Here is a 24868-nt window from a genome sequence, read left to right as displayed (position 1 = left end):
TTTCTCTCAGCAGAAAGAAGGCAAGGCTGATGGAAAATAAATAAATAAATAAATAAAACCGAGGCTTTTGGAGTCAGCTGAGCTCAGACTACTGAAAAAGGGCTGTGTACCAAGAAAAGGGGCACATAGAACCAGGCACAAACTCTGGTTCTTAACTGGTAGCTGGGGTGCTGGGGACTGGCTCTGAAAAGGAGATTTCTTTCTTTCTTTTTCCCTTTTTTTTTCTCCCATTCTAAGTTGCTCATTAGAGAAAGCCTCAGGCATTTTCAGTTGTCAGCACTGACCCAGGCAAGGGTGGAGTTAAGATAATTAGAGAGACAGAGATAAGTCAAATGTAGGACATAAATCCATAAAGGGCTTATCTTCCCTGAGAAAAGGGGGAGGTAAGGCCTAGGTCAAGTGACTGCCCTCCCTCAGAAAATTCTTACCCTAAGGCCTGAGGGAAAAAAAAAAGAACAGAAACAGCTTAAGCTTGGCTTCTGACCCTCTCAGCCCCTGGCAGGGACAGAGTCTTCTGAGAATTAAAGGCAGTGTACCTCTTTATGCCGGTGGGGAGCTGTGGGCTGACAGGCACCACCTGCTGGGCAGGGTAGGAAAAGCACAGTGTCTAGAGGCCTCACAGGAAAGTCTGACAGCTTTCTGGGTCTCATCCTTAGGGAAACTTGATACTGATTACATCCTCTTCCTGAGACCTGGGCCTGTCTGGTCTGGGAAAATCTGATTGGGGTAATCAAGGAAACAAGATTCCTAGACAACAAAAAATTACAATTCACACTAGAAAAAAATGAAGATATGGCTCAAAAAGGGCCATTACACTTCATTACACTTGAATGAGTTACAAGAGTTTAAACAACTAATTAAAGATCTTCAAACAAATATGCTGAATCAGTTCAAAAATCAAATTTCTTGAGGGAAGAAAAGGGGCAGAAACAATAATGGAGGAAATAATCACTGAAAATTTCCCTTCTCTTATGAAAGACATAAAAAAATTGCAGATCCAAGAAGCACAGCATACCCCAAACAGAATAGATCTGAATAGATCTATGCCAAAACACTTAATAATCAGATTATCTAATGTCAAATACAAAGAGAGAATTCTGAAAGCAGCAAGAGAAAAGTGATCCATCATATACAAAGGAATCTCGATAAGACTATGTGCAGATTTCTCAGTAGAAACCATGGAGACGAGAAAGCAGTGGCATGATATATTTGAGATACTAAAAGAGAAAAACTGCCAACCAAGAATTCTATATCCAGCAAAATTGTCCTTCAAAAATGAGGGAGAGTTTAAAATATTTTCAGACAAACAGACACTGAAAGAGTTTGTGAACAAGAGACCTGCTCTACAAGAAATAGTAAAGGGAGCCCTACAAGCAGATAGGAAAAGGCAGGAAACAGATGTTTGGAGAAGAGAGTAGAAATGATGACCATCAGTGAGAGTAAAAAGGGAGGGGAGGGGGAAATAAAATAAAATAAGATATGACATATAAATTCCAAAAGTCAAAATGGTAGACAGTAGGCATTATGTTGAGTGAAATTGGCCAGAAACAAAAGGACAAGTACTCTATGGACTCACTAATATGATCTAACATTGATGAGAGAAATTTGAGAGTTATGGGAGAATTCATGTTATCAGGGGATGGAAAGAGGTTAGAAATTGGCCATTTCATGTTGAAGGAGTACATAAGGGTAAACAGAAATGGGTAGCATAATACTGTGTGATGGTATAGATTGTATAGATCCAGCAATGGGTAGCATAATACTGTGTGATGGTAGCACAATATTTTAAGTACTCTGAACAAAGATGAGTGTGAGTATGGTTGAAAGAGGAAGGCTAGGGGCATGTCTGACACCAGAAGAAAAGACGATAAAGACTGGGACTATATAACTTAGTGAAACTTAGATCATATAACTATATAGCTTATACGGTGTGAGTGCATGATTGTGAAAACCTTGTGGCTCACACTCTGTTTATCCAGTGTGTGGACAAATGAGCAGAAAAAAGGGGGACAAAAAGTAAATGAATAATAGAGGGGAAAAAGGAGTATGATATGTTTTGGGTATTCTTTTTTACTTTTATTTTTATTCTTATTCTTATTTTTTGGAGTAATGAAAATGTTCAAAAAATTGATTGTGGTGATGAATGTACAACTATATGATGATACTGTGAACAATTGATTGTACACTTTGGATGATTGTATGGTACGTGAGTATATTTAATAAAATTGCAATTAAAAATATAAAATAATAAGAGGTAGGCGGAAAGAATGAGCAACAAGCATGGATAGGAGCGTGGAACTATGTTTACACTACAGGTTTGGGTGGAAAGAGAATGACACACCAGTATGTAGGCAGCACACTTGTATACGTTGGGGATGTGGGGGAGATAGGGTTGGGGTGGGGTGGTGGTTAGGCTACAGCTTCTGTTGTGATTGTGTGAGCAAAGCATTGCAGGAGCCTCCCTCTAACCCACTGGCTCCTCTAATGCTCTCCCCAGGCCTTCTGAAGATAACACATTCCTTTGGGGAGGGCACCAAAACTGCACAGGCTGCTCAGGAAATCATTGTTCCCGTGGGCAGGAAGAATGCTGGGTTTCCCAGCACCAGCAGGTCTTGAGCTGCAAGTTGGTTCTGTTTTCGGTCTTCTGCATATTTTGCATCGTGCTTCTTACTTTCCCAGAGGTTTTGGACTTCTGGTTTTTGTCTCCACCATCTGCAAGTTATTTTGGTAGCTCATCTTTTTCAGTGGGATTTCTTCTCCCTCTCTCCCTGTGGAGTGTCTTTCTGGGTTAGGAATGCCCATGCCTTCCAGGACCTGGAGAGAAAAATCTCTAGGCCACTTTCCAACTGGAGAAGCCCCAGAGAGACAGTGAGGTTCTTCTGATTGACATTCTTAGACTATTACCATGGTCTTAGAGCACTTACACAACTTAATGGGTTATAGAATGTTTGCCCATTTGAGCCTTGTAACTAATCTGATAACTGTTTTTTTATTATTCTCACTTCAGGGATTAGGAAATAAGTCTGAGAGAAGGAAGAGCTTGCTTGAGGCCACACAGGCCTAGATCCTCGGCTCCCAGGTCCTGGGTTTTCTACTGGACCCCATGAGACATTCTGGGCCGGCTTGCTGAGTCCCAGCAGCTCTTGATCAGGAAAAGGCAAAGGGTCTCCTCTCTGGGTCTGTGTCCCTGGGTCTTGGAGAGGGAAGAGCATGGATAGAAGGAAGCCGAGGGAACCAGGCAGTAACCCAAGACCTTTCACATTCTCTGCAGCAAGGTAGTTTCTAAAGTCAGCAGGCCATCCCCATGGCGGTGAGGGCATTTGGGGCAGAATACTAAAATCTTGGGAAAATGTGGCCATGGCATTTTAGAGTTCTTTATGTTCATAGAGATGGATGATGGCAGAGTAGGGCAGGGCCTAAAAAGGTGACACCATGAAGAAAAATTATGTGGCTTTACAATTCCTAACACATTCTTTGAAAAGTAGAATGTATGGAAGGAGGAGCTTAAAACCAAGGTGATGTGCAAAGGAATGATGCTTATGGAGAGAGCCAAAACCCTTGAAATCATTGGGGCTCTTGGAAAAGACTGAAAATGAGGGGGGGAAAGAGTATAAGGAAGACAATAGCACAGACAAGGAAATTGTCAAGAACTATTTTTCTAACTATCTCTTACTTTTTGTCTCAGAGAGAATTGATCTTTAAACTAGAAACACTAGAACGTAATGGATTTAAAAAGCAGGTGAAATTCAAAAGCGATGAGGGAAAAAGAAAGGTGGCCCTCTCTTCTTCAGGTGTGTCCAGACCTCGGTCACTTGCGTCCCTGGGTCCTGATGGATGTGATTGCAGAATCGTGATTGATGGTCTTTGCATAGTCATGGGAAATGGATGAGATAAGAGAAGATGAAGAGAATAAAACTTACTACCTTTTAGAAAGGGGAAAATCTGGGTCCAAGAATTACTAATTAACTTGTCATTGCCCCTGGGCAAAATTCTAAAAGGGATCATTAAGCATGTGGTCTTTGAGAACCAGGAAAAGGAAATAGTGATTACCAGGAACTGGTCCTAAAAACCAGTTACCGAAAAGCTCTTAGGAATCCAGCCTTGAGTGAGCAGTTGTGCAAATTAGCTTTAAGTATTTGGTTTGACCCCAGTCTGAACCCACAGAATGATGCTGTAATGAAAGAAAAAACATGATCAGGGATTCTTTACTAAAATTCAGTTTCTGGGCATAGAAAATATTTATCCAAATATACTCTATGCTTTTCAGTGCATTCAGTTCTGTGAACTGCATTTTAGGAGAGTCATAAGTAAATGCGGGTGTGCACAGAAAAGGTTTACGAGGAAGATGGAACTCATATTTACCCAGCAAGCCACTCACTATATATGGGGCATTGTGTTAAATGTGAAGGGGGTATGTGTGTGTGTGTGTGTGTGTGTGTGTGTGTGTGTGTTTTAATACTTAAAACAACCCTATAAAGATGTTATTAATACATATACTTAAAAATGAGGAAACAGAAACTTATGGCAACTGAGTTAACTTGCTTAGGCCACCAGCTAGAAAGTTGCAACACTAAGACCTTATCCTGGATCTTTCTCATCTTAAAGTCCATGCTGTTTCCATGTACAAACCTGCCAGAGCAATAAGGGATCTGGAAAAATGGCCCAGTTGAGGAACTCTTGAAGGAATAAATATAAACATGGTGGTTGTCTCCAAATGTTTAGATGGTTGCCGTTTGGAAGAAGAATTAGCCTTGTTCTTTAAGGCCCCAAAGGACAGAACATGAGTGGTTGTGTTGAAGTGGTAGTAGCAGTACTGTTATCAACCAGGTACTATAAGGCAGTTCCTCTGCATGCATTCATTCTTCAAGCCCCGTGAATCAGCTACAATACTGTGACCGTCCTTACTTCACACGGGAAGAGCCCGATTGAGATCAAGGCAGGGCCTGGACTCACACCCAGCCTGTCCCACCCAGGGCCAGTGTTTGCAACCATTTTCTCTGCTGCATTCCTATTGGTTGATTTCCAGTCAACATGAGGGAAAATTTTCACGTAATTAGAGCCTTCCCAAAAGGGAATGGATCGTGCATTCCTATGATAAACCTTGAACAACAGGGATGCTGGATTGGATCCAGGCCAGATGACTTCACGGCTCTTTCTACTCTAAATTCTGTTTTCTTTCCTCCCTGTGATCCCAAGAGAAACAAGCTTGTCTATAGACTCATTGTCCAGGGAAGAGGGCAGGGTGTATGGGTGACAGTCTGGTGGTTCTTTGTCACTCTGTCTATATGAATCCCACCTTGTTGATGAACCTAAAATCCAGTTTCTCTGAGATATTGTTTATATTTACCATTTATGTTATGCTTCTCGACATAATAGTCTGCAGAAAAGTTCATTGCTGTGGCTTTAAAGCATAATACTTTGATTAGTGAGTGAAAATTGTAATACTGTATACCTTTTGAAATAAAATTAAGAAATTTTAGAAAATGTGAAGGGTGAACAAAACCTTAGTAAGCTTTATGAACACACTGAACAATGTGAACTCCTTTGGTATTCTATCCTTGAAACTTTCACTGAAAGTTGAAAAATTGACCGAGACACTTGTTTGGAAGCAGAGTCTGAACTCCACTAGACCTGAAGATAAAGATGAAAGTGGAGGAAAGTGGAATCTTTCCTTCCTCTCTCAAGTGCTCACGTTCCTCTCCCCAATTTCTGCTTCCCACTCCCTCCCCCATTCACACACAATCACAGTTCTTAGAAAAACAAATAATGTAGATATCAGCGTTCCGTTCTTGGAATGTATTTCTAGATCTGAAAGTTTGGACCTGAGGCATGGAATTTAATTCGTTGATGAATGAGGTCACCTGGAAAACTTTCTGCTTCTTGGTTATATTGACGGAAACTTTCCTAAGCTCTAACTGGCCAACTTTTTGTTTAGCTAGAGGTTATTTACTTTTAATAATAGCACATTGCAGACAGTCTCCAGAGAGCTCCAGTCCCAAGCGAGTGGCTGCATCCATGCACAGACTGCTGAAAAGGTGCTTTGTCTGTCAAGATAAAGTTAACCTTAGCTTGTCACCGTCGCTGTGTGCCTTTCACATCACTGTGTCCTGTGGGCGTGCCAATTCATGTTCGTATCTGCTCTGTCAGTTTTATATTCAGTTTTTTGTCCTTATGGCATTACATAATAATAAATTAATAACTAAAAAATAAAAGGAGTTTTATGTGTGATGCATGTGAACGAACTGAACCTGCTTTCTGTGGGGAAAATGAATAGCCAGGCAGGCTACTATGGAAGCTCATCAGTGAGAATGGGAGTGACTCCCACCTCCTAGGCAGACATTAGGAACCTCTTAGGTGCCCGTGACCATGCTTGCATTGGGAAGACCAAGCTGTGGTCCTTGTTCCTTCAAGGAGCTCCTTTGTAAGCACACTGTGAGATACATGCTGTGGTAAAAGTGAGCCCAAGGTAGTTCAGCAGTTCAGACTGGGGGAACCAGGGTAGGCTTCTCTGATCAGAGTTTTGAAGAACGTCAAGGGTGTTCACAGTAATTGCAAAGGCAGGGAGTTGTATGAAGCTACCTCTATATAGGGAGGACTATGTGGGTCAGGTCTCTGGAGAGAGAGAAAAACAAAAAGGTAGATGAATCATGCTAGAAGTTTGGAGTTTATCCTGAGGGCAGGAGGAAGCCTCTGATGCATTAAAGAGGGAAACTGTGACACTTAATTTGTGTTTTTTAAAAAATACCACTTTGGTAGCAGTGCAAAGAGTAGACTGGCCATAGGTGAGCTAGAAAGTAGTCAGACACATTATTTATTTAGAGGTATTGTAAAAATCTAAATTGAAAAATAAGATTCTGTGACATAAGATAGTAGCCTGGAGTTGAAGAGAAAAGAACTGATTAGAGACATACTAAGGAGGTGGGCTGCAACAAACTTACCATGAGTGGTGGATATGGAGAATGGGAGGATATTGCCGAGGTTTCAGGGTTGGATGGATAGTGGTGCCCCTCGTCCAGATGGGCCTGGCAAAAGGAAGGCTGTGTTTGCTCAGAGGGTTACAAGAAATACAATGAAGTCAGTTGGGGCATGATGAATTTCAGAAGTCTTAGAGACATTCAGAAGGGTTGTCCAGAAGGGTCAACTGGATGGGCCTGGAGCACACACAGGCAGAAGATGCTGACAATAATTATCGGCTTGTCCCTTGAATGTTAGGAAGACAGTTTGGCATCGTTTAGATTAGGGGACTCTGTGGGGCCCATGCCATTAGGTTAGCTTTCTCAGATGCCATGTTATACAAACAGAACAACTTCTGTTTCAGGATTACTTAGAGTTGGTAGACATGTTATAGTGAAATCATTTCTAGCAGAATTTAGTGGAGAAACTTGGTGCCCAAGGTGAATTTTGATTTCTTCCCCGTATTCTCCTCCCGTATTCTGTCCATGCCCAATTTTCTTTAGAACATCCCACCCAGGCTTCCTGGAATCCAATGGAGAGGATCTCAGTTACTAGACTATTTAAAGCCTACCAGGGTAAGGAGAAGTAAAAAGGCACTTTACTAGTTGTGCCTAAGAGTCTCCCCCAGAGAACCTCTTTTGTTGCTCAGATGTGGCCTCTCTCTCTAAGCCAACACTGCAGGCAAACTCACTGCCCTCCCTGCTATGTGGGATGTGACTCCCAAGGGTGAGACTGGACCCGGCATCATAGGATTGTTGACCAAAAGGGGGAAGAGAAATGAAACAAAATAAAGTTTCAGTGGCTGAGAGATTTCAAATGGAGTTGAGAGGTCATTCTGGAGGTTATTCTTGTATATAATGAATATCCCTTTTTTAATTTTTAATGTGTTGGAATAGCTAGAAGGAAATACCTGAAACTGTTGAACTGCAACCCAGTAGCCTTGGTTCTTGAAGACAATTGTATAACTATGTAGCTTACACAGTGTGACTATGTAATTGTGAAAACCTTGTGGCTCACACTCCCTTTATCCAGTGTATAGACAGATGAATAGAAGAATGGGGACAGAAAGTAAATGAATAATGGGGGATGGGGTGAGAGGATGAGAGTTTTGGGTTTTCTTTTTTTCTTTTTCTTTTTTTGAGTAATGTGAATGTTCAAAAAATTGGGGTGATGAATGCACAACTATATGATGATACTGTGAGCAATTGATTGTACACTGTGGGTTATTGTATGGTATATGAATATATCTCAATAAAACTGAATTTAAAACAAGATTCAGTCACTAGTGCCTTGCTTATAATTTTCCCATTTCCCCAGCCTTTCCCTCTGCTTCCTCCTTTGTCTCACCTCCCCCACAGCAGTCAGAGCTACTGCTTTAAAGTATAAATAACTCACTCTTCTGCTCTAAAGCTCCCAATAACTTTTCATCTCACTTGGAATAAAACCATGACCTTCAAGGCCTTCTATGCTCTGGCCTCCGGTTGCTGTTCTGACCCTCCTGCTGGCTCTGCTCGCTCCACTCCAGCTCCCTGTTCTTCTAGTTGTTTCTTGAGTGCTTCAAGCAGCTTCGTGCCTCAGGGCATTTAAACTTGCTGTTCCTACTTCCTGGAATGCTTTTGCTGGATGTCTTCATGACTCGCTCCCTCACATTGTTTAGGTCTCTGCAAATAGCAGTCCTCATCAGGCCCTATGTCCCTAACCTGCCCTATTTTTCTTCTTAGCACCTATTTTCTATCTGTTTATTGACCTCCCCGTGTGAGCTCCATGCACTCAGGTTCTGGGGCTTTGTGGCTCCTGTTCCTGCTGTGTCCTCAGCCCGTGGGATGGTACCTGGCCCACAGCATGCCAGGATTTGTTGAAGGCAGAATGAAGCATGGAAGCCGCTGTCCTGACAAAGGGCGAAGGGAAATTGGAGTCCTCACCACCAGGGACCAACAATAATGAAAACAGTGTCTTACTATCTCTCAACATGGTTAGCCCTGCTGGTTTTCCAGGTCTCCTCATTTAGGGATAACTTTGGAACAGGTATCAGGAAATGTGTCCACACGTCCCTGGATTAGATGCAGATTTGTTGCCCTGATTCAGGATGGGAACAATTTGGAACGATTTTTCCTTATAACGCAAGCATTACCAGGACGGGTCTGCCACCTGCAGAGATGACTAGTAATTAGTCTGAGTTCCCTCTCCTACCCAGGCCCACTCTTCCAAATCTGGAAGTCAGTCCAGGGCAGTTTTGGTGTTTATGGAAACTGCTGAAAATGTCTCTTTCATTGTGGCTTTTTGGTCCCATAGGACAAAGACTTTGTCTTCAGGGTGTCCTTAAATGGACATTTCTTTAATGGAGATTTGAACCTAATGCCCTTTTCTGTGCATTTTTCTGTTACTTTTTCCTGTAGGATCTTCTACGTCTCTCACGATTCCCAAGACTTGAAGATCTTCAGCTATATCGCTCGAGATGGTGCCAGCAACGTCTTCAGGTGTAATGTCTTTAAATCCAAGAAGAAGGTAAAGCGGCAGTCATCGGTCATCTTTTCTTTTCCTCTGATGGATGTATGGCACCCCGATATGGCCCATCTCTCTGTTGAGAGAGAGGGAGATCTTGAGGTGGCTATGCTAATGCCAGACTCGGAAGAGCCATCTTTGTAGCCTGTCATTGCTCTTATGTAATGAAATTCTCTCTCGTTTCATCTGAACTTTGTACTTTGCCACATGAGGAGAGGTATCAGGCATTGGGTAAGGGCTCTGGAATGGGAGCAGGTAGACAGCACCCCATGTTATGCTCACCCAAAAGTGTGCTAGAAAAGAACCATTTCCATTTATTAAGGTGACCCCTCATATAATTCTGTAATTCTGATCTATGGGCTACAGTTCATGACATCTGGAATAAACATGTTTAATCTAGTATTTCCCAAAGTGATGGGACTCCATGGAATCATATATGTGTATACATACGTGTGTGTGTATATATATATATATATTTTTTTTTTTTTTTCTTTTCTATGTAATATGTATTAACGTCCTGGGAATCATTTTTCTGAAAAATAAATTTTGGAAAATACGGTATTTATACTTCTAAGGACCCTTACAAGTCTATCATTCTGAGAGACAAACCAAAGCACAGCTTGGTTATGAGGACTATATTTCCAAATGCCTTTCTGCACCTCCGATGCTACGTGGGATCTTATACATCTTCTTCCCTAAGGCATCTTTAATAGAGCTATAGGTATTTTGTCAAATGGGGATAATAAAATTATTGTGATAGGGTCAAAATTTATCAATATGTGTCCCATTCCCCAGTCTAACCCCTCAGAGATTATGCTTTGCTAATTTAGCCTCTTTTGCTATGATTTGTGCCCTTACCCCACTCTGATCCCCCACCCCATTCCCAGGTTTTTAAAATGAAAATCATGGAATTGGATGGGAAGAGCTAGAACTGGAAAGGAGAGAGGAAAAAGGGATAAGTTCTCAGACTCCACATCTAGGTAATAGTAAAGTGGAGAGAAAAACTGAAAGTAAAAATGTTATGGTGGCTATGCTGATCTGCATATTAAAGGATTGGGAGAGGGAGAGAAAGAGAAGCCTCTGAGGCTAGAGATGAGAGTTCTGGTTTGGCGAGTGAAAGGCCTCATGTAGCTTTGAGGTGCAGGGGAGCTGAGTTGGTTCTCAGGCCCTTTACTGGCTCATAGCCATTCAGCTGAGGGAATTGTTTCCAGACAGCCCAGACTGTTGCCCTTTTGCTCCTGAACTATAGGTGGGAGGGCTAGTCTCCAAGCCAGGAAAGAAAACTGAATTGTTCAGCAAAGGAAACAGAACTGGGGAGTGGTGGGGAACACGTCTGCAAGGGTTTTTTCCAAACGTGGTGATTTACTGTTTTGTAAAGCACTTCTGGTTTCAGGAGATAATAGTTAGCTTGGGAAGGAGTTTTAATTGGCAAGAAATAGGAATCTTTAAGAGTTGAAGAGGAAGGGGCTGTAGATGGTAGGTGAGATGCAGACCCTGAGGAAATGTGTCTTGCAAGGATGTTTCTGGATTATTGGGGTCAGTAGGGAGATCCTTTGCCTGGATGTTCCACAAAGCCCTGCTATTGATCGTGGTGTAGAAAACCTTGACATCAGGGCATTGATATCACATCATGTTCTTGTTTGCTATTGGCACGTCACATCATGTTCTTGTCTGCATGCCCATGGCACATTTCTCATGACAGACCTCTGATGAGGTTATTATTCCCACCCCACAATTCACTGTGGGAGAAATGGCTGCCCCTTCCTCTGGTTGAGTGTATGGGTCAGGTGTCTCAACTTTCCTGATAGAGGGCCTTCTTGAACCTTGATCCCAGCACATTCTACACCTATGATCTTCCTTTACTCACCCACACATATAGCCAGCATGGTCTTCATCTTGGGTATTTTAACCCTGAGTTGGTTTTTTTCAGTTGTACTTTCACCAGAAGCTGCATAGCAAAATATTGCATAAAGATAACATGGTGACTGTTATTCATCTACTGCTCTAGACTACTTGTTAACCTTATATTAAGTCAAATAATAATATCTAGCCTTGATTTCTTACTATGTGCTCAAGACTGTTCTAAGCCCTTTCTATGAATTGTCTCACTTCATCCTCATAGCAGTCCTGTGAGATAAGTACTATTTATTGTGTTCTTCATTTTATAGATGGGAAAACCAAGGCTTAGTAGGGTAAATAACTTGTCTGAGCACTCATAGTAAGTGGAATCAAACTGAACCCAGAAAGTTTTACCCTAAAGCTCATACTCTTAACTTTTCTTGAACCATTAGGAAGTTACATAACTAAGAAATATCCTTGTTCTTCAAGACCTAAATTGTAACTGAGTCCTACTATAATCATTAACTTGGGTATGAAGAGCTCCTGAACTCTGAATGGCCCAGATCATTTTGACATAGATTTTCCATTCTTCTCTTGGGATCCTTGTATGGTCAACATGAACTCCATTTTGAAGTTGGAGAAAAAAGGGTCCAAGGAACTAATTTGCCCTTGATGACCCAGTGAATTAATAATGCCACTGAGATTAGAACTGGTTCTCCGGCTTCACAGTTCAGGGTTTTTTCAACTAAACTTTGTTACAGGAACTCACATTAAAAGGCACATGAGTCTTTCTGGACTTCAATTTCTCCAAGCACCAGATAAATTAAGTACAGGAAGGCCAATTGCTGTGTGCAAAGTGATCTGAGCTTTAGGGAACAACTTCTATGTGACTGGAAAGGGTTGCCAGGATTACGATGTAGGGCTCTCAGTACCTAGTTACACTACAGCTAGAAAGGAGGAGTGGGAGCAGGTCTTTTCCTTGTCTGGAGCATCCGATGGGGACGCTTCCTAATATCATGAGCATGTCATGTTCCCCCTCCCTGGGGGGCATGATGATAGTATTCATGAGAGGCCTTTTGCCTACTGTGACGCCTCTCCCTCCTCTTCCGTGATACTTTGCATGGCTCCTTGACCTCTCCTGTGGAGCGGCTGTCACTCCTATCATTTCCTTCCAGCCCCCTAGAGAGTGTGACTGTCTGCCCTGATTAAGAGTGACTGTCTCTGTACTTAGCGCATCGGTGCGTGCAGGGTTGGTGATTAACAGGAGCTGCAGGAACCTCCCCATTATCTTCACAGGCAGCTCCTTGAAATCATTTTGGTTGCGCTTAGAGCTCAATTGGTTTGGATTAGGAGAAATCGTTTCTCCTATAGTGCTGTCACTATCAGATTGGGGGTCACATTGAACAGTCTAACTGTCCATTAGAGTAATTCGCCTGGTCAGGCTTAAGCGATGAAGGAGGGATAGGTCCAATTTAGGGAAAGAACCTGCTTTTACACCTTAAACATTGGGATGCGATTGAGTTGGAAAGTCAAAATATAATCATAGGTGTCAGAGCTCATCCAGTCTTAAAGCTCTCTCATTATGGATGAGGCAATCATTCCCTGGAAAGATGAATTAACTTGCCCAGGGTCACCCAGCTGGTTACTGACAGCACTGGGTTTACAATTTCGGTTTTCTTTTCTCTTTGGTACTGGGTTTCATGGACTAGGAGAATAGAATCTAAAAACCAGTAGTCTACTGGACACCTTAAGGGTATTATTTCCTGCAAATACGAAAGTCTTACCTGCCTTGAAACTACACTTTCCCTGTACTAAGCAATATTCTGGTGTCCAAGGCATTGCCTTAGTTATATGACTGAGGCCATTAAATAACCTGTTGGACAAAAAACTAGCCCCTCAACCATTTCAGAGCCTTAGTGCCTTGGATCCTCCTATACGTAGAAGTCTAAAAGTAAATATACTTTCATGCTCCAGCACTGCAAATTCCATGGATTGCAATCATGATAGATGTAGGCTAAATCATTTACTAAGTTTCAAAACAAAGGCTCATTGAAGAAACATGACCTTCAGTTATACTTTTGTTGAGCTTCTGTGCTGGTGAAGACAAGGTCGGCATAAGGGCTCTGTACTTTATTGCTGTAATAAGTAAAAAGAATTATAAACCTATGAGCCATCCCAGGACTGACTTCTTAGACTTCAGTTCCCAGGAATTCAGAAACACTTGGCAGACAGCTCTCAAGTGCCCAGAATACAGAGAATGAAAATAAATAAATAAATAAATAAAACAGAGTAGAGAGCTGGTAGTATAATAAAGAACTTTGCTTGTAAGACGTGTGCTCACACTCTTCTTTTTCTTCTTATTGTCATCATCGTCTTCTTCATCTTCATATACATCTTGTTTTATGCTTATAGTCCATTTTCCTTGCTTATTTGAGGACTTCTTTAATCTTCTCATAACTTGTGAATTAGAGAGAGCTTTTTCCAGGACAGTGAAATTTGGAACAGTGTCCAAGATTCTTTATTAGAGCTGCTACAGAATAGAACTAATAACCATTCCTTCCATGTATATAGAATTGAAAAGATTTCCAGAGTTTGAAGGATCAGCTAATACGGTCACTTAGAATAAGAACAGAAAATAAAATCACAATTGACTATAATTTTCCAGGGGACAGTGAAGTATAGCAATCAACCTTTTGATTTGCATCTTCCTAAGGCTACTACTGCAGACTTTTGTCTGCTTTCATGTTGCGACTCTGGCACCCCACTTTCACTGGGAATGTAGTATCTTTTTCATATTTATTGCTGCAATTCATTAAAAAATTGATATTTGCTAAGTTTACAGTTGATACCCACAATTAGGCACACTAAAGAAAATAGCTGTTCATTGCATCTTGACTTCTGTGCTGGGTTGAGGGATGCCCAGGAGGTTACGTCAATACAAATAGGTACATGGTTTAAAGAAACATTTCTGTGTGTCGTGAGAGTAATTGGAATAAAGTTCTAAGAGAACTTCCTTTCCAGCCCTATTTTCACAAAATTATCTGTAATTGGCACTCCCAGGAGCTTCAGTGCTCTCCATCTGCAGCTGAGTGCCACTCCAAGGTTAGACATTCCTTCCTGGCTTTGAAAATATCAAAGCAACTATATCCAGCCTCATCTTGACAACTAAGAGTCCACAAGTGCTTTGGGGCTGCTAATAGTAAATGGCTTTTGGGCTGGAAGATTTGATGTAGGTGGCCAAGCACTTTCATCGGCCTATGTAAAACTACACTGGATTTTTATAGAAATAATGCAGTGTTAAAAGAAAAAAAAAAAAGACACAATTCTTTAAAAAAAAAAAAAAAAGTCTAGTAAATTCCAGAGAATTGTCAGATTCTGGAGCTGGAAGGGACTATCTTCCCTACATCTCACTTATTTGTTCTGCTTTGTATCTGACTGTCTTTCTATCTTTAAAAGTCCACTTCGCTTTTCCAAGGCCTGTTTGTGGTCATGAGATGTGGACAGCTCCTTTGATGGGATCCAGGGGACCTAGAGAACAGGTATCTGTATATAAACCTCTGGAAGGGGTTCTTATTAAAGCCTTTCTTTGGTTCACACTTGGCTTATTAGCTGTTAAGCCCCAGCACATGTGAGTCCCGCATTCCCAGGGTAGTGAGCTGAGCCAGTCTTCTTGCCTCGAGGCCAGAAGATGAGGTAACCTAGAGGGGTGGGTGCAGCAGGCAGAAGCCGGCCTGGCATGCAGAGGGCGGATGGCATCAGTGGTGAGAGGGACAGCCCCTGTCAGGCACAGTTGGCCCTCTAGCCACCTACAAGTAATTGCCCCTAACAGGGTTCTTATGTAGAATCCTCTAAAAATAAATTTCTCTCATAAAGGAAGGAGAGCCTAAAAGATCAAGGGACATCAGAACTCACACAGCCATTTATAAATTAGTTGCCTTCCAGTCCCTTCTAGCTCCTAGAGTAGTGAATAGGAGGGGCAGTTCTTTTGTGTATATGTAATCATTCTCTAAAATAAATAGCAGGGTAGCCTGATTATGTATTCAAGTACAGAAGGCTCTTCATAAAATATGCTATTCTGTTCTTTTGCTACTGTGAATGGAAATATAGCCTTCACATTAAGAAGGAGTCAAGTAGGGGACAAATTCAAATGAAGCCATTCAGCACTGGAGGTGCAAATCTAGAACTCTTATTCAACAATTTCCTTGTATGTAGAAACCATCATACTAGCTCACACCAGAGATCCATTTGGCCCAGGAGTTTTCCTCTGATGTTACGGGAGGGAGATGGTGGTGTTAGTCTTTTTGATGCTAGCACATATAATGCATAAGACATAATTCCCTTAATATCTTTGCTTCTGTTATTAATAAAATAATCCCACCCTTTCCAGAACTGCTTTTTAGTTTCTTTCTTAACTACTTTTTGGTGCAGTGAATTTCCATATTCAGAATGAAACAGATTTTGAGCACTTCTTGTATATGCAGCACTGTGGGAAGTGTTATTATATATATGTTATCCATATATTTATTCCTAAGTGTGGCAGAGGAGAAGCCATAGAGACATATACTGATTCACTTTTTTTTGAACTTGTTTTTTTTTATAACTTTTTTTGACTTTATAAATATAGCAACAGTGATAACAGGAGAATGGTTAGGAAATGGAGGCTGGGAAGCAGGATGCTTAGTTGCCGTTTTCAACATGGAAGGCAGGACAAGTAAATGTAAAGCTTGCGTTTTCACCTTTTCATGAGAATTGGATGGGGTGAGAGTCAATTGCTGATCCTAGTACTAAAATGTAAAAATGAAATATGGAGAAAATAAATGTTAAGCATTAAAACCAGCTCACTTCCTTATGGTCATTTGGGGGCTACATCTCACTTAGACTTACCATATTTTATTTCTAGAACCCAAAACATTTGTTTTTTATGCCTCTGGTACAGTTGCCTTGGAGAGCAAAATTTCCAGAAGGCAGAGAAGAAGGGAGGGGAAAACATTCTGTATTATGGACCGACTATACTTGGTAGGCAGAAGAAAGCACATCTAAGATTTGGTAAACTAGTAACAAGCCTTGCTGTAAAAGATTAACCATAGGAGGTCTATTCTTATTCTCATTAAAAAAAAAAAAAAGGATTTGAGGAGGCCTGTGGGAATAATCATCTTATTCATGAGCTTTTCCTTTTTCACTTGAGAACTGACTTTCCTGGCCCCACATCCTAACCAGAGCAACAGCTTGATCACCAGAGGACACTTAGAGAGCTGGGGTTTTGATAGGGCCTGTGTCCCCTAAAATCATACTTTTTTGTATCTTTTGGGAATAGGAAGGGTAGCGCTCCTTGCTTAGGACTGGCACTTGCTGTTCCTCAACCTCCTGTGCAGACGGTCATCTCTTAGGTACTGCAAGCTCATGGTGTGAGAAAGGTCCTAAGCCTGCTCTTGGGAACAGGAGGAAGGTTGAATACAGTGGACAGAGGTTCTAGTTTGTTATCCACCACTGGTGATGGGGGACCCCACGGAAGTTCCCTGTCTCCTCCTGCTTCACTTACCGTAAGGTTCTTATCACCCAGAAATGTCAGGATGTTCCAGGTGAGAGATCAGTTAAGAACATCTCTGAATCTAGCCTTATGAGCTAAGAAGGGTTTGAGCTGTAAGATAATCACCTCTAGAAAGTAGTTTGAATTGAGGAATATCAGTAAGAGTAGAAGTAGACTGAGCTCCGAAATAGGCATGTGGGTGCTGATTGGCCAAACATGCCTTTTCAGGGTAAAACAGATGCTCTTACCTGAATTAAAAACTAGCAAGGAAGTTGAACCCAGGCTTGAGAAAACTGCAGTTTTGGAAGTTACACCTGATAGAGAATGGACCACAGCAATTGTGCCATAATGGGGTTCCAGGGCTTAATGGATCATGAAGACAGTAATAGGAAAATAGGAGGTAATTTCAATATTATAAAAAGCATAAATGAATTATGCTTGTACCCTCAACAAGGCCTTACAGGGTGTTCAGGTTTGCTAAAGCTGCTGGATTGCAATATACCAGAAATGGGTTGGCTTTTTCAATGGGGATTGATTAGGTTGCAAATTTATAGTTCTAAGGCCACAAAAATGTCCCAATTAAGGCAACGAGAGGTAGATAGGTTCTCTGAGGAAAGGCCAATGGCATCCAGGGCTCCTTTGTCACATGGGAAGGCACATGGTGACGTCTACTGGTCCTTTTCTCCTGCGTTCTGGTTTCAAAATGGCTTTCTCCAAAATGTCTCTGCTTCTGTCTCTCTTAGCTTCTCTGAGCTATCTCCAAAATGTCTTTGCCTTTTATCCTCTCATAGAGGACTCCGGCAAGGGGATCAAGACCGACCTTGAATGGGCAGGGTCACATCTCCATGGAAGTAACCTAATCGGAAGGTCCCACCTACAATAGGTCTGCCCGCACAAGATTGGATTAAAAGAACCTAGGCTTTTCTGGAATACGTAACAGATCCAAACCAGCACACAGGCTAACCAAAACATTGGGTTCTTTGCCTTTGCCCATAATTGCGTCAGTTTGGTATTGTAATACCAGCTGCCTCATGTGATGTTTCCCTTGGGGGTTCTGAATGTGATTGGTGGACTGGATAGTGTCTCCAGGTGGTCACAGCTGGCCTGAAGTCAGATCTTCCAAAACATGGTAAGTGTGCTTAGCATTCCCAGCCTAGCCTGAGCACTTAAGCTCTCCACTTTTCACATCTAACTTATTTTGAGTCCTTGAAAGAAAGTGCAGCTGAGTTATCATCAATTAATAGTCAAGCATCAACTTTTGAGACCATGCCCCAAAAAACTTGCATGTAGTTTCTTCCTCACAGCCTGCCTGGGTTGCTTGAGATGTCATACAGGAACAGGGCTTCCTTTTTTCTCTCTCTTCTGCTAGTTACCTAGCAGATGAGAGCAAGGGGTAAGGTCTCTTCTTGGGTTGTGAAAGGAAGAGGTTAAATAGCAAAACACAGAGAAAGGAAGGAGTCACAAGTCACAAGACCCAAGTAAACACTTTCTTTAAAATAAGACTGGGAAAGGCTCACCTTAGATTTATTTGCTGCCAGTGGGGTTCCTCAGGACTAGGTCTCCGGGCTTTAGTTGGCTTTGTTGTTTAGACCATACTTCTAATCCCCATTATCATCTTGCTCTTGGCCTGCTGGGGCTCCAGGAGAGCCCAGAGTTTGCAGCAACAACAACAAAAAATGATGGCTGAGTTCCTCTTTGTTTGGGAAACCAAGTGAACTTTATTAATGGTTGGCAAAGGATTCTGAAGCATATTGTCTATTTTTATTAAACTTGGGAGGGGGAATGGGGCTAAGTTCAGGATTATGTATTTGCTGTCTGTCCTTTCTGTTGACTGGCTGTTTCAGAAATGTGATAGTTCCTATTTTCTGGAGTATTCTAGGAAGGGAAAATGTCTCCGCACTCTTCTTGTGTGAGTGTGTGCCCATGTGAACAACCTGAGGTTTTTCCATCTCTTTCCTTTGCTAGCTTCGTGGGTTTCTGTCCGTATGCTCCTTGCACATCCTCTCCCACCGCTGACCCTTCTTAAGCCTTTGCAGGGAGTCCCCATGTTCTTCACTTGTTCTTTTCCTTTCTCCTCCCCAGAGCCAAGCTATGCGAATTGTCCGGACGGTGGGGCAGGCCTTCGAGGTCTGCCACAAGCTGAGCCTGCAGCACACACAGCAGAATGCAGATGGACAGGAAGACGGGGAGAGCGAGAGGAACAGCAGCAGCTCCGGGGACCCGGGTAGGCACTGCCGCGGCTGTGGACAGAGCTGCGGGGACATGCATGGGTGTGCGTCCACGGGGTACTCCCCAAGCCCCAGGAGGGTGATTCACTTCAAAGACAGTTTAGGTTCCCTGTGTTTTTTTAGATTCCAAATTTTATTTAAGGAACACATACTTTTGTAACAGAAAATCAAAGAAAATGAAGCATGTAAGCCAGATAACGGAAACTTTCTAAAGGTGGAGTTCTTTATGCTACCAAATCTCACCCTAAAAAAGCTTTAATGCAAAAGCACATCCCATAAAACAAGTTAGAAAGACTATACATTTACAAGTACCTTAGTTTTTTTTTTCCTATTTCTAACTTCTATAGTTTATAAACCTTCAATCTGGGTAATATTCCAATATCCCTAAACTTTAAATCTCATTAAAAGTCAGGAATAAGTCAAGGATGTCTTTTATCATTTCTGTTGTTTAACAATAAATACAGGGGAAAAGCCATGAGTGTTAGAAAAGAACAGGTAAAAAATTAATATTATTTTATTAATTATGTGGAAAACCCAAGAGAATAAACTGAAAATGATTAGAAATAATAAGAGAATTCAGTTAAAGAAGCTACGTCCAATAATACTTACAGAAATCCATGGCTTTCCAATCTTCCAACAACAATCAGCTGGAAATCAGTGGAAGGAAAATGACCCATTTACAATAATGCATGGATAAGTGCAATAAAAATGTACATGTATTATGTGAAAAAAAAATTAACAAATGGAAAGAACATACTTGATTCTCAGATGGGAAGCCTCAGCATTATAAAAATGTTAATTCTCCCTATGTTAATCTATAAATTTAATATAAAAAGTTCTAACAGCGTAGGGAACACCTTTGTAGGCTATAGTATTCACATCTTATGGGATCCAGCCAAAGCAGTGCTCAGAGGAAAATCTCAAAACTCAGTTAATTACATTAATAGATGTAAAATCATGAAAATCAAATGATTTAGACATCCAACTCAAGAAGTTAGAAAACAACAAAGTAAATCTCTTACTGTGAGAGAGAGTAATGTGAAGTACACTGTTGGTTTACATTCTGTCACTGGCCATGTGATCTTGGGCACGTTCCGTCACCTCTCCATACCTTAGTTTCCTCTTCTGAAAAATAAGAATAATAGTAGTGCCTACCTCATGGGTTGTTAGGATGAATAAATGAACTGAGGACATTTTTAAATTCTGAGTACAGTCCTTGGCACATATGAAGCACGAAATACCTGTTAGCCATTGTTCTTTTAAAATAAATATGGAAAAATAAGAACCAAGAACATTTATTTAAAATAAATATGGAAAAATAAGAACCAAGAAAAATTCTGGAAAAGATGATTAATGACACAGGAATGGCCTTCCAGGTATTAAAACATATAAGGCCATCATAGGTAAAACTGTACTGATGCATAAATAAGTGACTGGATCCAGAATAGAAAGCCCAAAATAGATCCAGATACATATGCTAATTTAGTTTGAAAAAGGTAGAGTCCTTGGGGAGAACAATGTGGAAGTCCTTACTAAATTTTAAGATTCATGTATCTTTTGACCCCCAAACTACTCTCAAATTTCCTTCTAGCAATCTGTCCTAAAGATAGATCTTACATGTGTGCAGTGATGCATATATAGGGTTATATGAGCAAAGGATTTGCCTTAGAAGCAAAGGATTGGAAACAGCAAGAGGGGACTGTTAAATAAATTATGATACAAACAATGGAATACTGTACAGCTGTTAAAAAGAATGAGTCAGCTCTCTGTGAAGCTCTCTATGATACAAAGTCATCTCTAAGATATTTTGTAAAGTTAAAAATAGCAAAATAAAGAGTAGTCGATATGATATGCTACCAAATGTATTAAAAGTACATACATATATATGTATGTGTGTATATGTAGGTACACACACACACACACACACACACACACATATACATGCTTATTATGCATAGAGTATCTCCAAAATGATTCTGGATGGCTGGAGTCAGCGATGAGAGGAAGATTTACTTTTCATGTACTTGTATACCTTTTGTACATTGGATATGTATTAGTCATAAACTTAGAAAATTGGCATTACTTTTATCCTAGCACTCACTAAGTGATAACCTTGCTTTTCTTTTGGCTTACTCATTTTTACTAAATAGTGGCACTCTATTACTAATGCAAGCATCTTAACCATCTTGCTGAATAGAAAATTATTACATAGATAGCCTTGCATTTTTTTAGGAAAAGAAAGAAATACAATTTTAGTTTTGAATAAGTATAAACCAGAATGTGGTGCCTCAGAGGCAATCCACAAAGAGATTGCAAAGACAGAAAGGTTACCCTTTTTATGTGGTTAAGTGGATAGAACCCATTACATACATAGTCTCAAGATATTTCAGGGGTAGATTTACAATTTAGGACCAGGACCTCCCTGGAAGTTACACTAGTTTCTTCCCAGGAAACTGGGAGATAGGGATAGCCTTGCATTTTGGTGTGTACCTTTGGCCAGTTACAGTTTCTAGCAGGCCACAATTTTTAAAACTTTGTCTCTTGTGACTGGGGATTAGAGATAAAGCAGCAAGAGTCACAGGTAGACTTTGGCGAACAGTTTATATGTCTGTGCTGGTCAATTGGTAGAGCATAATGATGACAATTGCCTGTAAACCTTCTATGGAGGTTATACCAGACCTATAGTCCACTGCTTTGCTCAGAGAACAGAAGCTGATCTGCTCACTTGTGAAGTGAAGGATTTGCCATCTGAGCTGCTAGCTGGAAAAGATTGATGCCTTTGTAGTAGTAAGTCGTTTCTGGTGATGCCTTGTTCCCTTGTTGGTGATCTTGTTGGTGGAGGGCTGTAGCCCAACTCTCAAAAGCTTTTCAGACCCACAGTCCCACTGGCAGCTGGTATACACATATACAGGGAAATTCTATCCAAAGAGTTAAGGGGATCATCTCTGGTAGAGCCACTTATATTCCTGGAGTGAAAGGGATTGGACCCAGAGAGGGTGCCCAGAGGTTGAGTGTTTGAACATTGTAATTACCAGAGAACTCTGGTCTGAGGAGCTTGATCTAATCTCCAAGCATCTAATCAGAACTGACTGTTAAGCTTCTTGCCAGAGATGTCAGGATTGTGAGCTTTATCCTTTTGGAGAGAACTTCCTGGATAGCATTTCATATTGACATTCAAGAATGAGGGAGTAGGTCCTGAAGACAATTATATAATAATGTAGATTACAGGGGGTGACAGTGTGATTGTGAAGACCTTGTGGATCACACCCCCTTTATCTAGTGTATGGATGAATGGAGGAATGGGGATAAAAACTAAAGGACAAATGGGGTGGGATGGGGGGATGATTTGGGTGTTCTTTTTTCACTTTTATTTTTTATTCTTGTTCTGGTTCTTTCTGATGTAAGGAAAATGTTCAGAGATAGACTGTGGTGATGAACGCATAACTATGTTATCATACTGTGGACAGTGGATTGTATATCATGGATGATTGTATGGTGTGTGAATGTATTTCAATAAAACTGAATTTAATTTAAAAAAAAAAAAAAAAAGAATGAGGGAGTAGGGTTTATTTCCCTCCTGCAGTGGGAGCAATTCTCTCCTTCTGCCTCCAGCTCCTGCATGGTCTGATGTGATTGCCTGTGAGGTACCTTCCAGTCTTTCTCAGTGCTGTTCCCTGTGCCAAGGGCCCCTGCATTCTCCTCCATGCCCATTCTGCTCACCCTTCAATCCCAGCATCATGTCTTCTGGGAAGCCTTCCTTCCAGCTCCCACTCTCCCACCCTCTGCCCCTTTCCTTCCAGAAAATGTACAATTTTTTCTCTGGGTTCCTGTGTTCTCTTAACTCTTGATTGATGCTGTTGACATAAACATTTAGCCCACTGTGTTACCAGCTATACTGTGTCCTCTTTCTTTAGTAGAGTGAGCTCTGGGAGGATAGGGACTGTTTCTAGCAAAATAAATGCTTGTTAAATAAACTGACAGACACACGAGTGGCTGAGAAATTCATGCCACTTTAGTCATTGTCAACAAGCATTTATTAAATGCATACTGTATGCCATATTGAACATGGAGATTGAGTAGAGATTTCAACAGGGAGTTACTTTTAAGCCATCTTCTTGATGAGGAATGATGACATTGGAGAGGGGTAGGTAAATTGAGGTGATAAGGCTTAGAGGGTAAGTAGTGATGATAAGGCAGGTGGCAGCAGTGGTGACTGTGGCCAAAGACAGGTACCAAATGTTGAGCATTCTTGGCTGTAACAGATGGCCAACAGTGAACTAATGAGCCCACAGGTATATTTACCCCTCCTTTTTGGTGATAATTTTCTCAAATCTCATTACTATGCCTGAGACCTTAGTGATGTCATCCCTTCCATAGATCACTCTCCCTAAGAAGAATGTAACTGATGTTCTACGTGTATAAACATCTGGGTCCATTTTATGAAAGCCTGTCTAACCCAGCATAGTTTCTTCAAGGTTTGAAATGTGAAAGCTTTGAGTGGGTCTCTTCAAGGAACGCTACACATGGACTGTATGTGGTCTCTCTAAACCATCTTGGCATCTTTGAAGAGTAAGGGAAAATAGCAGGGGTTCTTGCCTCTTTTTGTGAATAAGGATGTGGTGTGTGTGAGGTGATAGAAATGAGCAGGTGATGCAGTGTGACAGAAGGAGCACTGTAGCAGCAAGCACTTAGAGAAACAACCAAGAGCGTGGGGACACCAGAACAACTGGGCTTGAATCCTGACTCTGCCACCTTTTAGCTGGGTGATCCTGGGCAAAGGACATTTTCTCTCTGGATCTTTGTTTCCTCATCAGCTGTTATGAGATAATGCATGTAAGTCAGAATGTGCCTAGCATATACTGTGCACTTGAGAGGCACTAGCTGTTAGCTATTTTTCCAGTGCATACTTCTTTGAACTACATGACACATCCATATAGTAAAGGAAGCAGACAAGAAGATCTTTGAAGTCCCATGATTTTATGACAGGTTCAAGTTAAATGATTGGTAGGGTGCCCTCTGATTGCAGTGCAGTGCTGTAGCCACTGAGCTAACCAAACTTAGTGTATTAGCTTTTGGAAGACTACAGATCTGTGAGTGGAAAAGTGTCTTATCAAGAGAGGCTATTTACTGCCTAGCCCCATAGTCACTTCCTTTTAAATGTCCCAGTTACTCTTTTATTTATTTTTTTATTTATTTTTTACTGTCTATAAACTGCTAGGGACACCTTTCTTCTTTCCATAATAGCTTAGCTCAAAAGCATTTATTGACTCCATTGGGATATTTCTCTGTAGAGGGGCACCTTCAAGCTCCAGAAGAGAGCTGTTGGTTGACAATTTTTAAAAAGAATCTTGCTTCCCCATTTGGAAGGTTTTCATTTAATGCAATGTTTATCTTTCCTGCAGAGCTGCCCCAAATTGATGTGATGGCAGGCCCTTTATTGTGCAAAGGAAACTTGTTTACTCTTGAGGAATTGGAAAGTACTGAGGCTCTGCTACCTTCTTTGATGTCTTGTCAGCTCTTTCCCTTCTGGGTTTCTGCAGTGCCTTTAATGATGTTACTAAGTTTCATTGTGTGCACCTCCTCTGTCTTTTGCTCTTTGTGCCTGCCTTTCTTTCCCCTCTCCTTCTTTCTACTGCTCCCTTCCCTGAGGGAGATGATCTTTTGTATCATTTGGCAGCAGCTGCCCTTGGCAAGTCCCTGGGGCTCGGGGCCAACTGGGGCGGCCACTGCTGTTCTGCTTGCCTCATTTCGCCCTGTGCTGTCTTTGACTGCAGGAGAGGCTTTCCTGGGGGAGGTCCTTGTCCCTGCGCATCCCTCC

General features: G+C 41.3%; 1 protein-coding gene across 5 annotated transcripts in view; it reads left to right on the top strand.

Moving 5' to 3' along the window:
- The window catches only part of LOC119526425 (carboxyl-terminal PDZ ligand of neuronal nitric oxide synthase protein), a 310288-nt gene that overhangs the window by 249454 nt on the left and 35966 nt on the right, over window positions 1-24868 (top strand). For all 5 annotated transcript variants that reach the window (XM_037825480.1, XM_037825479.1, XM_037825481.1 and 2 more), the window contains 2 exons: window positions 9351-9459; window positions 18905-19046. In XM_037825480.1, coding sequence (XP_037681408.1) covers window positions 9351-9459; window positions 18905-19046 — 251 coding nt within the window. The remainder of the gene's footprint in view (window positions 1-9350; window positions 9460-18904; window positions 19047-24868) is intronic.

This window comes from Choloepus didactylus, chromosome 2 (assembly GCF_015220235.1).
Source record: "Choloepus didactylus isolate mChoDid1 chromosome 2, mChoDid1.pri, whole genome shotgun sequence".
NCBI classification, from domain to species: Eukaryota; Metazoa; Chordata; class Mammalia; order Pilosa; family Megalonychidae; genus Choloepus; species Choloepus didactylus.
The sequence above is the reverse complement of the archived record's forward strand: the minus strand, read 5'-3'. Positions and strand labels throughout refer to the sequence as shown.